The 13,913-nt window shown below is 35.6% G+C and overlaps 1 protein-coding gene across 1 annotated transcript in view; it reads left to right on the top strand.

Annotated features, from left to right (window-relative positions):
- Positions 1-13,913, top strand: part of LOC110026111 (protein TSS) — a 51,422-nt gene that overhangs the window by 4,246 nt on the left and 33,263 nt on the right. Inside the window, exons 3-8 of the mRNA XM_020726908.1 lie at positions 1,646-1,738; positions 1,838-1,910; positions 4,218-4,583; positions 4,738-4,802; positions 4,889-5,020; positions 5,098-5,139. Of these exons, the coding sequence (XP_020582567.1) occupies positions 1,646-1,738; positions 1,838-1,910; positions 4,218-4,583; positions 4,738-4,802; positions 4,889-5,020; positions 5,098-5,139 (771 nt within the window). The remainder of the gene's footprint in view (positions 1-1,645; positions 1,739-1,837; positions 1,911-4,217; positions 4,584-4,737; positions 4,803-4,888; positions 5,021-5,097; positions 5,140-13,913) is intronic.

Consider the following 13,913-nt stretch of genomic DNA (forward strand, 5'->3'; position numbering starts at 1 on the left):
CTTCAACATCGGTGTCGGTTTGAAATAGTCATTGTTTTGGATGGCTTGAACTATTTTAGCCATTGACACATTGAGTGGTGTCAAGCCATTCATTTCTCGATAATTATGCGATCGCACATAGGTCGGCTGTTGGTCAGAATGCTGCTTCGGGTCACAGTGCCCCCAATTATTTCTCTGCAGATCTCGGGATTGAGGGTTACTATTCTGGTGATCGGCGAAATACTGTCTGTTCCCACCTTTATCCTTCTTTTATTTTTTGGGAGGGGGGAGGGGGGTGTGCTCATTCGCCATTTTTAGCACTTCAGCAAAAGTGTCAGGTTTAAACAAGTTTAAATCATACCTGAATCACTTACTTTAGACCTCTTGTTTCAAGTTGTTTCGACTATTTTGGGCTTCAGTTTCTCACTTCTAACATATCATTCCGAAAACGGGTGATGTAGACTCGAAATTTCTTATTTTCTCCTTATTTGATGTCGAGCAAAGTATCTTTGTACTTCATTGGTTTCTGCACGTTTGAGAAGTGCGAAATGAAGATTCTCTTGAACTCGTAGTAACTCGGAATGGTTTGGGGCGACAGATCGTTGAACCACCGGAGGGCTGACTTCTTTAGGGTGGGTAAGAAGAGACGACATAATATGTGATCGTCAACCTGAAGTAGACCTACCGATGACTCAAAAGAGGCTAAGTGGTTGATCGGGTCTGTTAAGAGTCTAGACGATGGACCCTCAGTTTGGGTGGAGCTACCACTTCTTTGATTGAGTGAATGCCCCCCCGCGAGTGGCTAGACAGGTACCCGCATCCGTTTTTCCCATAGTCTGTTTGCCTGTGCGGATGCACCGGTGTGAGCGTGTCGAGACTCGCCTTGTCCCTCTGTCTACTAGTTGCTAACTTGGTTGCAAGGACAGGTGGGTTCTCCAGTGGGGGCCCTCTAAGGGCGGACCCCCGGAGGTTGTGCCTCCAGATGAGATGTTTGGTCGTTCCATTGGACTATTTTCTCTTGGTCTTTCATTTTCTTTTGAATTAGTTCTGATATTTTTGATATATACATAGTAAATAAAATTCATATCTTGGATATGTAAAAACAAAAGAATTGAGTGGCCTCTATGTAAATGTCTTAATTTTTAGATTGTCCAAACTATATAAAAAATTTTATTAAAAAATTAAATTATGTAAAAATTTTTCTAATGCCATATATGTAATTGCTAGTCCTAAACTTTAACTTGGTTTGCCCATGATTAGTTTACACCTATAGCTCACCTTCATAATGAATTTGTATAGAAATATTGATGAAATAGAAATCATATGAATTATGGCAAGATATCAAGTTTTTTTTTTAAGAAAATATGAGAATATATAATTAAAATATAATACACAAGTATTAAATTTATTCAAAAATGGATATGATATACATGCTAATTATCAAAATAAATATAGTTATTTTGAAATCCACTTTCATTAATTTTATTAAAAATCTTAATAAATTTAATTACACTTATTTAAATTATTTTAAATCTTGATAATTTTTTAAAATATTATTATATAAATCATGAATCTTATAATGATATCATCTATTATTTCTCCAAAATAAAATAAATAATAATAATTTATGGCCTCGTGCTAAGTAGTGTTAAATGTTTATTTGAAGGGGATATCTACGGACAGGATTCTCGATGTTCGAAAACTTCTGGCCGTACACGTGGACTGCTGTCATTTAACTTGTTACTCCCTCTCTCACGAGGTAAGATTACCGCCAAGTCCCGTTCGGGAATATTAATTATTAAGCTTTCGTCATGCCCTTACTACTTAGCACTGAGCACATGATATAATTTATTTCCAGGTGCGGGGACCGCGGCTCAAGGACTCCGTCGACATCGTCTCCCTGAAGCCCTGCCACATCACCATCATTGAAGGTAATTCAACTCGAATCTTAACCGTTCATTAAATGAACTCCCGTGGATCCCGCGGTTAGCACCATCCGACAGTAATGTGGAGAGCCCTCTTCTTCCTGGCAACTTTGGCTTGAAAGTATTAATTATCTTAAATCTTGTAAGAAATATCTTTATTTTAATAATACAATATATTATAAATAATAAGGTTAAACATATTAAAAAATGGAACATCTATAAAGATTATTATTTGAGCTTAATTAACCTATATTACTACCACTAAGCACATGATATCTGAAATTTCAAGTTAAAATAATCAAATACACGCGAAGTAATAAACCCTAAATATAATTTTTAACTAAAATAATATAATATGAAGAATTAACAATTGGTGAATAAACATCTATTTTAAATTTGGGGCATTTGCATACACCCCTCTCAATTCTTATGTATTACATATCTACACCTAAAATACTATGGAATCCACTGAGAGATAAAGGTAGCAGAGTAGAAAATGAAGAACATACATGGAGACAAGTTGAAACTCCAACAACCACCAATGGTACTTAAATTACAAATCCTCAGAAAATACAATGTTCCCACCATCATGGAGGTGAAGTTACAAGGAATAATGGAGTAAATATTGTAGCGTCAGGGATGCTCCATTAGTTTATGAGCTATTGAGCAGTATTTCCATTTTTTGTATTTAAAGATTATTGCTTGTTATATATGGGAGCATGCTTAGTAGATTTTCTGATAATTTATATGATGGAACGAGCTATAATGGCTTTGAATGGAGTTTCCAATATGGAGTAGAGAAATTAGCAATAAGATTAGAAGATAGGCAGAGAAAATATTTGAACGCGATGAGGAAATCCCAATACCAGACAAGCATATATCGAGAAAGATATCGTTAGTAAATAAATATAAAAGAAACTTAATACTTAACAAACATTCTATATTCATGACTTTCTAGGATGGATTCATTATGATGACACACCATTTTTCATTCCATATGCTTTCTCCTTCCCAAAATACCCATGAGCCGGTACATTTTAAAAAAGATCATCGAAACCCTTTTATTAAAATTTGAGCTTCAAAATCTTATGCTATTTAAGACTCTCAAGCTTCCTTGTTGACTATTGAAGGTGATGTTGATGTATACTACAACTCTAAATGTGATTTTAAATATCATTAGCTATTTCATTGAGAGTTCCTTCCTCCAAAGCTTGATCAACACCAAGGCACTAGAGAGTATAAGGAAGAAAATAATTATGCGAGTAGGGTAGTCAATGAAACTCTCACTAAAGGAGGTAGAAGGCAAACATGAAATACAACAAGACTAGATTTTGCTTGTTCAATCAGAAATTTTGAATGAACGTGTCGATAAATGAGACAACAATGCAAGCGTTTGCTAAGAAAGATGAAAGCAGAGAGGTTGTCATCATAATAGGAGGAGATGATATGGAAGCTCTCGACTAGTTTAAGGATATATTGTTATACTTTCAAAAAGAGGCTATAACTATGGGTTAGCTTTCACCCTATAATTATATGGAGTAAGAAACTCTGAACTCTAATTTCATAGGATTCAGACATTCATGTTACAGACCTCTTCATCTCCCAACAAATGAAAAGGGTGGTTTCATGGCCATGTATTTGCCCCAATTTGTTTTAATATTATAAACTAGCAAACTATGAGGAGGACAAGACTATTGAATAAGGGCATAAAGAAGTTTTTATTATTTATTTATTTTTTTTGTTTTGAGAAATTTGAGGCAATCTAATCTCAAACACACACTGCACATGCAAGACTTTGAACTTCAGAATTTATGGTTGACATATTAAACTCTCAATAAATATATTAAAATGACTTGCATAGATTGTGTGAAGTATCAATGATGATATCGAGAAGACTTAGAATGTAATGTTCTTTACTTATAAGACTACTAATCTTAGTGTTTTGAATTTGTTTAGACAACAGTTAAGTCAAATAGAACTAAATTGAATTCCAATTTGAACTTTTTTTGTTTGCTACAATAACTATAATTCTAGCAAGAGTATAAATTAAATTTCTTTTATTTTACTTAATCCTTTTATTTTTAATTTCTTAATTGTTTTAATTAGTTTGCATCCCTATATCTAACATGTTAATATAATTTTTATAATATAAATATTTTTCTTAGGGAGGGACTTTAATGTGGCTCCACTATATTTTATTTTTGAAGATTTAGTTTGAAATTTATAATGCCAAGTATTTTTCAATATTTTATATGAAAAAAAAAAAGTTTTGATGGTTTAAACTTCAAATTTAAAATCCCCCAACTTCACCAGAGGAGTACACGGAGGAGCTGGCCGTTGCCCATATCCGGCGCTTACTTGATATCATCGCCTGCACCACCGTGTTCAGAAATCCTCCGGCGAAGAATGCCGGAGCCTGTACATCCCCCGGATCAAATTCGCCGACAGCCGGAGCACGATCTAGCTGCGGCATATCGAATGAGCGCGACTCCTCCTCTGCTGAAACTTCAGACTCCGTTCTGAAGCCCCAACGAGGAGGCAATAAATCCGGTTCCCTCTCGCCTGCCGTCGGTGATACCGGACCGAATCAGAAGGAAGAAGTTGCTATCTACCCACCGCCCAAGCTTGGCCAGTTCTACGACTTCTTCTCCTTCTCCCACCTCACGCCACCGCTCCAATGTTAGTTTCTCAATTTCTCTCTTTCTCTCTTTTCTGTCATCGATATTTTTCGAGCTTCAATATTTGAGACCGGGTAGGCATGTAGAAGGGTGAACTTTTGGTGGAATGAGATAACAAGTGGATTCTGGAACTGGGGTTTTCTACTTGGTTGCAGACATCAGGAGGTCGGTGCGGCCATTTGTGGAGGATAAGAGACCAGAGGATTTCTTCCAGATCGATGTGGGTTTCATGCCGAAATTATTGCTCTTACAATGATTGTTTGATGAGTTTTTTTCCTTCATTTCTGTATTTGTGACAATGAACAGGTGAGATTTTGCAACGGGAAGTTAGTGACTATAGTAGCATGTCGAAATGGTTTCTATCCACCAGGGAAAATGACTCTAACCAGCCATTCTTTAGTGGGATTGTTGCTGCAGATCTGCAGATCCTTCGATGGAGTGAGTGAAATATTTAATTTCTAGCCTCTTATTTCATTCTAATATATTGCTTACTGTTTAATTATGTGCACTTGCAGGCTTACAAGTCTCTTATGAAAGCTTTCGTTGAGCACAATAAGGTGACATTCTGCTGCTGCATATACTTAATGAAAGGTTTCATCTTGTTTTGAAGATTGTTTTTTTATTGATTTTTAATTTGATTAGAAAGACTGGCCTTCAAAAGCTTCATTGAAATTATGATTATGGCCTTAGGGGTAGCACATGCTAAGCTCAGAAAGGTCCATCATGTCATCATGTTAATTTTGTGAAGCTTGCTTTCCAGTCATATACAGAAAACGCTAGAGCATCAACAAGGAAACAATGTTCCTCCCTCCATCTGTTTCTGAACTTGGCAAGTAGAACATTTATATTATTGGAATGACCACCTTGTTCTGCCCTAGAAGTATTTTTCTTTAGAATATCTGTTCCATTTTGTTGTATTCTGTTGTATGACAACATATCATATATTATGTCAGACATTGATTTCCCCGTCAAGCGTTAAATGTATTTTCTCTCAACACCCATTTTGGCTTTATAGACTACAAATTAGGCTGAAGTGAGCGAAACATCAGTTTTCTTTGATCATCACAAAATACAGACTATTATTTTTATAATGGTCAATAGATCTAACTCAACCATTTATATAAAAGTGTGCGCAATTAAATTTATCAAATAAACTATAGAACTTCTAAGAAACTTTATAGATAATTATCAAGAAGGTTGTAAAGAAGTTTGTAATTTTCATCATTTACAACCTTCTTCTACGATACACTGAAATATGTACATTAAAACCATTAAGATTAAGATTAAACTTAGTTCACTTTACTATGACCCAATTTGTTCATTTTTTTATCTAATATAATGGTTATAATAATATTTAATGAGCTAGAATGTTTAGTGGGTCAAAAGACTCTAATGCAGGGTTCAATATAAGAAAAATGGAATAATGCTCATGGTAATTGTTGGATTCTTATCTATTTGTGGTAAGGGTGTCAATACGGGTCAGCGAGTTGGGTTTGGGTCTTACCCGAAAATGATCGACTCGAACTTGACCAAAATATTATACGGGTTAAAAATCCGAACCCGAACCTGAACTGCCTTCAAAATGCCAACCCAAGCCTGATTTGTATAACTCGTTTAACAGAAGGAATAACAACCATTTTGGTTAAAAATGATTCAATTTCGAGTCAATTAGGGTCATTTCCGGGTTGGTGGGTCTATTTCTAGTCAATCTAGGGTTGGCGAGTCAATTTGAACCCAACCCAAAAATTTAAATGGGTTTTGAATTTTTAGCCCAGTCCTGACTCGAAAATTATTCTGGTCAACCCGAACCATAGTTTTTCGAGTTGGGTTCTGGTCGAGTTGGTGTATAACTCGTTTAACAGAAGGAATAACAACCATTCTGGTTAAAAATGATTCTGGTCAACCCGAACCATGGTTTTTCGAGTTGGGTTCTGGTCGAGTTGATGTGTTGGTCAATTTTTGACACTTCTAATTTGTAGGTTATGCTAGAATCGTATTGGTATAAAGAAAATGAGAAGGTGTAAGAAAGAATAAATGAAAATAAAAAAGTACACTATCTTGGCTGAAGCATATAGAATGCAGAAGTAGACTCTTGGATTTTTTTGAGATTCTCTATTTATAGGGGGAATCTAGGGTTTCAAGTGCTATAAGAAAAATTATAACTACAAAATGAGCTGTACATGTAACACACACACTCACACATAAACATATATACATACAAGGGGCATGTAATTTTTGATATTAAGTTGGGCTCAATCTAGCCTTTAGTAGAGGAGCTTTGGGTCTCCTAAGTGAGTCGAGTGTCATTTTCAATCATTGGTGCCTTACTGGGCAGGCTCGACCTGACAAGTCAGTTGGTTAGTGTGAGTTTGTGAGTCTAATGGATGGTTTTTTTTTTCTAGTTGCAATATCAGTGCGCCTGGTATTGGCACATAGAAGCCTTTTACTTGATTAGGTGACTTCCTCCTCTACCTGACACGCGACTTTATTGATGAACTCAGTTAAGAGAGTTAATCTCAAGTTCATCTTGGCCAACCCTTCTTTGTCCTTAGATAACGAGCATATCTCATGAGACGTCGTTAGGCAAGTGTGCCAGTTTGGATGTACATTGGTCATTTAAACTAATACGAGCCTTAGTAATCATAGATTTAGCTTGCTCTGTCAAGTAATTTTTTAAATCAAGATTGGTATTTATAATTAAAATAACATGTATTTATTTTTAAGACTTGCATAAAATGAAAACAACATGTATTTATTTTTATAAGGTGGATATATACTATGCATAAGGCTTATAGATCACATCAAATACGATTAACTTGCTCAATATTAGGGGTGTGAACGATCCGATTTAGAGCCGATCCAGGGCCAACTCGAAATCGGATCGAAATATTTTGAACGGATCAAAATAAGATCGTGGATCAATCCAATAAAATTTGATTTGATCCAGTGTGGATTGATTTGATTTTCGAGCCGACACGAATTGTAAAAGAGCCAGCTCGAACGCCATTTTTGGCTCATGAGCCAGATCGGTCCTGCTCGAACTCGCCTTGGCTTGCCAACCAACCCACCAGAAAATTTTTTCTTTTGTGAAAAAAGGGTATCGGAACCTCTACCACTCAGCTCAAGCAAAAATGACCTCACCAACTGAGCTGGCAATGCATTATGCATGTAAAATTTAAATTTAGGTGTTATGTATGTAAATTCATAAGAATTTATTTCGATCTTGATCCAATCTTGATTCGAGTCGAGGACAGATTGAAATAAATTTGATCCTTTAATTTGGCTCGTTTCTCGGTTCAAATTGTTCAATACGAGCTAAAATTCAATCTGATTTTTTAGAGATCGTGAATTTTCGAGCCAATTTCACAGCCCTACTCAATATATAGAAATTTCTACTAGCATTCACATAATAGTCTAATATAACCATATAAATTAATAGTTATCAGGCTTATGAATAATTTACTTATATTAAAAATTAGGTTCTCACTGCTAACACTCAATTTTACGTAGGATTCGTTTGGGACCACTTTGTTTTTTAAAAATGTTATTTTAAACATAACTTTTTAAAAAAACAACAATATAAAGTCATTATTGTTAAACTGAATATCTCGTTTGAGTAAAAATATTATTTACTACTTTTATAAAAGTTAAAGACAAAAATACCCATGACATCAACCTTTATTTTTTACAGCTTTCATGGCTTCTAGGCCTCACTTTACAATTTTGACATTAAATTATTTCCACTGTCTTACACAACAAAAATTTCATAGTTTTTTTTTCGAGAAGAACATTTCCACTTCGTACACAACAAAATCTTATCAGGATCTCGTTCTCTGGCACAAGCAATGAACCTCACAAAAATCTCTTCAAGGTCTTCTCCGGCTCAATCAACCTTTTTTACTTCGCCGTGATGAACCTTTCACAAACCACGAACTCCGTCGCCAACTACACTTTCAAGGCTATTTTGTACTTTTTGATTTTCTGAATGATAGAACGCCGAGCGGCAGAGCGGAAGCCATGGAGAAGTCACGTCTTTAAACATTAACGAAATACAGTTGCGGTAGATGCATCATTCGTCGGCGATCACCAAACAAATTTTCTTACTTCTGCCACCGCTAAAACGGTACGGTGCCCGACCATTTTCTCAAACGGGCTTATTGCTTCAAAAAATGATCTTTGGTAAACAACTAAATAAAACATCAATGCCTTGATTTAAATCAATCTTTAATTTAAAAAACAAATCTAATTTAAATAATTCTATTATAATATTTTTATCTCAAAATAATGTTTCCTCATTGATGTTTTTAAACACAACAATATTAATACAAACTCAAATTGTTGGGGAAATCATGAAAAATTGGGAATTAGTCGGGCAGGATCAATGACAGTTTTCAGTAATATTCCATTTAAGAAGAAATGTGTAGCAAAAAGTGAATTAATCTGGGAATAACCTAAAATTTGCAACCAATAGAATGCATGTGGCTGTAAATTGGTGGTTAGCTTTGCGATATCGTCTTCCTACTACAGAGGGATCAAATTCTTGAGAACCATCCCCTCCCTTTCAATCACTCCAGACAGTATCTATACATTCTGTTGAGCCTAGGTTGCATTAGATCTGGTATCAACGTATGCATGGATAGAACAGTATGAGTTATTTGGGAATCTCTTTATATTAAACCTTGCAAAAACCTGCTAACAAGTTTGAACCCTTGTTTGAAGGAAGAGAGGAAGTAACCACTCTTGAGAATCATGCTTTTTTATCGAGTAAGATGTGGCCCAAAATCACACTTCATTTTGTCATTCTTCCTAATTATTGATTTTGTAGTACCACTCTCACTAGAAATAAAATTTTATGTTGAAATATCTAATTCAAATTACAATTTTTATTGTATTTCCTCTTATACAAATTTTATTCTCCTTCCTTATTTATATTATGTGATATCTGTACCAAATCTTGTTTAATGAGTCTTGTAATGTAATAGGAAATTATTTAAACTTATTTAGTTAGTTTCTTTATCTAAGGAAGAGGGACTCCTATATGTAAAGACACATTGAATTGAATCAATAAGAAGAAATGAATTTTCTCTTCAATTTCTGGTTTTATGGTATCAGAGGGGAATAAAGAACCTGCCCTTTCGCGTGAAGAAAATCGTCTCGGTAGGCGCTTTTCTTCTTCGAACCGAAGAAGGCGAGGAAGGTCGCGGGCAACGGGCTTCTCGAAGAAGATGAGGGAGTTCGCGAGCGACGCTGCTAACGGAAATAAGAGTCGGGATCGCAAACGACGAAGCCTTCTGTTTCGCCGTTGCTGCTCTAATCTGCTTCGCTGCCCACAAACTCGCGATTCGCGAAACATTACCTCTCCACTGTTCCGCCACCTGCAAAGTCATTGTCTAGGCCGCCACCTGCGAAGCCCTCTTCATATTCCTACGCAACCGTTGGAACTCTGCCTCACACCTGCAAAGCCGCACAATCTTTTTTCTTATTATGTCTGAAAATACAAATGATTCCGTTACTTCTACTCAGCCTTCCACACTGTCATCTGCTTCCGCACCACCCTCCTCTAAAACCACCGAAAATCATCCCGCCCAGATCACCACAATCCGTCTCAATGGTGATAATTATCTATGCTAGTCACAATCAGTGAGGATGTACATTAGAGGAAGAGGGAAAATAGACTATCTAATTGGGGAAGTGCGTAAGCCAGTCACTACAGATCCATCCCACGCAACATGGGATGCAGAAAATTCCATGATAATGACATGGTTGGTAAACTCTATGGAAGAAGAGATAGACTCAAACTACATGTGTTACTCTACTGCCAAAGAACTCTGGGAGAATGTGACCCAAATGTATTCAGATATGGGTAACCAATCTCAGGTTTATGAACTTTCCCTGAAACTTGGTGATATTCGTCAAGGTAATGACTTTGTCACAAAATATTTTAATTTCTTGAAAAGAATATGGCAAGACCTTGACCTGTTCAATGATCAAGAGTGGAAGTGTCCTGATGATGCTAGTAGGTATAAGACCATTGTTGATGCAAATAGAATTTTTAACTTTCTTGTTGAACTTAATGAGGAGTTTGATGAGGTTAGGGGCAGAATTATTGGGAGAAGTCCCATGCCTTCACTCCATGAGGCTTTCTCAGAAGTTCGCCGTGAAAAAAACTAGAAGAGGAGTGATGCTCAATAAGAAATCTACTCCTAGCAACATACCTGAAACTTCGACATTCCAATCGGAGGCTCATATTAGCAAGCCGATTGTTCCATATTCACAGAAAAATGAGGATAAACCACGGGTGTGGTGCGATCATTGCAACAAGCCACGACACACTAAAGAAACCTGCTGGTACCTCCACGGTAAAACTACAGATTGAAAGCCAAGAAACAAGCGCAAGCCACCTACTGCTAATACTGTTGCCGAACAAACCAACCCATTTAGTAAAGAGCAAATCGATCAACTCCTGAATCTGCTAAACCCCAGTTTGGCTACTGGTACTCCAAATTGTTCAATGGTACATGCTGGTAGACAATTAAACCATTAAATTATTGATTTAGGAGCTTCTGATCATATGACAAATTTACACTATTTATTTCATTCATACATCCCATGTTCTGGCCATGAAAGGGTTCGTATTGCTGATGGTAGTTTCTCTTCCATTGCTGGAAAAAGAAACATTAACCTGTCCAAGAGTATAGGTCTTAAATCTGTACTCCATGTTCCAAAACTTAAATGCAATCTTCTATCTGTCAGCAAACTTTCAAAAGATTCTAACTACCGTATAATTTTCTGTGAATCTTCTTGTGTTTTTCAGGACCAGAAGTTGGGGATGATGATTGGGAGAGCTAAAAAAATAGGAGGACTTTACTACTTTGAGGAGTCTGTTTCTAGTAAAAAAAAGTTGAAGCTTACAGCAGTATGAGGTCAAACTCCGCATTAGAAAAAATAATGGAATCGCATTTAGACTAGGCCATCCAAGTTTTTCTTATTTAAAACATTTATGTTTTAATTTGTTTAAGGGTGTTAATTGTGCTTTACTTCAATGTAAAACATGTTATTTGACAAAAAGTCATCGCATAAATATTGCTCCAAAGCCATACTATCCTTCAAAACCTTTTTACTTGATCCATAGTGATGTTTGGGGACCTTCAAAAGTCAAAACATTATCTGAAAAAAGGGGATTTGTGACTTTTATTGACGATTACACCAGAATATGTTGGGTTTATCTTATAAGCAAAAAATCAGAAGTTGAAATTTTTTTTTAAGATTTTTACAGCATGATTGAAACTCAATTTGAAACTAAAATATGCATCCTTAGATCTGACAATAAAACTGAATATTTTAATGAATGTTTAGGAGAGTTCTTAATAAACAAAGACATAATTCATCAATCTACTTGTCGTGACACTCCACAACAAAATGGAATTGCTGAAAGAAAAAATAAATATTTACTTGAGGTTGCTCGGGTTATCATGTTTTCAATGAACGTTCTTAAATATTTATTTCTAAATATTTATGGGGAGACGCTGTTTTAACAACATCATATTTAATAAACCGAATGCCAACTCATGTTTTACAATATACAACTCCTCTAAATAAACTGAAAAATAGTTTTTTAAATCTACGAATGTTTTCAAATATTCCTTTAAAAATCTTTGGATGCACATTTTTCGTTCATATTTCGAATAATTACCGATCAAAATTGGATCCAAAATCTGAAAAATGCATTTTTCTTGGATATGCCTCCAACAAAAAGGGTTACAAATGCTTTATTCTCATCACAAAAAAAAATTTACATTAGTATGGATGTGATCTTCATAGAAAAAATTTCCTTCTTTCACAAAAATCCACTTCAGAGGGAGTATAATACAGATGGAGAAGATGATTTTTGGCAAGTTTCTAATCCATTACCAAAAATTGTTCTAACACCAAGTACACCTGAGGTCTGTGAAAACAAAAAACCTGAAATATTTGTTGAAAATAAGGAGATACCTAGTCAAACGACGCCTGAAAGTATCTTGTCTAATACAGGGGGAGAAATAAAACATAATACAACAGCAGAACCTCTGGTTTATTCCAGGAAGAGGCTCCATAAAAGGAAAAAAGTTCAAACTGAATCTTTAGCTCCCTCACAATTTGAAGAACCGAATGATGGTCCTCAAGAAACACAGGTAATTTCAGATCCTGATCTTATTTTTTCACCAACAGAAGCTCAAGATTCAGAGTTTATGAATCTGGATCTTGCTATAGCCTTTAGAAAAGGAACACGTTCTTGTACTATCAAATATCTCATTTCAAAATAACTATCTTACAAAAAATCTCACATAAACATCAAGTTTTTTTGTCAAAAATTTCTAATCTGTCTGAACCCAGAACAATACATGAAGCTCTTAGTAATCCAAATTGGAGAATAGCAGTAAATGAAGAAATTGATGCTTTTTTGAAAAATGGGACCTGAGAAATTGTCACTCTACCAAGAAACAAGTCTACTGTTGGGTGTAAATAGGTCTTCACTACTAAAGCCAAAGCTGATTAGGTATCAAAAAATATAAAACAAGATTAGTAGCGAAAGGATTCACCCAAAGTCACGGAATTGACTTTCAGGAGACATTCGCTCCGGTAGCCAAAATCAATGCTATTCCGGTTTTACTGTCCATAGCAGCAAACCGTAATTGACCCTTGCATCAGCTCAACGTTAAAATGCTTTTCTAAACGTTGAATTAGAGGAGGAGGTATTCATGGTTCTTCCACCAAGATTTGAGAAGAAGTTTGGAGAAGACAAAGTGTGGAGATCAAAGAAATTCTTGTATGGGCTCAAGCAATCTCCTCACGCCTGGTTTGTGAGGTTTGGAAAAGTGATTACAAAATATGGATACACTCAGAGTCAAGGATCATACTATGTTCTACAAATCTTCAGAAACTGACAAACTCGCTATACTCATTGTCTATGTGATGATATTATCCTTACAGGAGATGATGTCAAAGAAATTGAGAAATTAAAAGAAAGATTGACCACAGAATTCGAGATTAAAAATCTGGGAGATGTAAAGTACTTTCTTGGTATTGAGTTTGCCAGATCTGAGGAGATCTTTATTAATCAACGAAAGTACGTACTCGACTTACTCAGTGAAATCATAATGCTTGGGTGCAAAACAACGGAAACCCCGATTGAACCAAAGAAAAGGTTACAAGTGACAAATAAAATAGATGGTGTCAATAAAGAACAATATCAGAGACTGGTGGGAAGACTAATCTACTTGTCACACACTCGTATTAATATAGTCTTTGTTGTTAACATGGTAAATCAGTTTATGCATTCTCCAAATACTCA

This window comes from Phalaenopsis equestris, unplaced genomic scaffold, assembly GCF_001263595.1.
Source record: "Phalaenopsis equestris unplaced genomic scaffold, ASM126359v1 Scaffold000352, whole genome shotgun sequence".
NCBI classification, from domain to species: domain Eukaryota; kingdom Viridiplantae; phylum Streptophyta; class Magnoliopsida; order Asparagales; family Orchidaceae; genus Phalaenopsis; species Phalaenopsis equestris.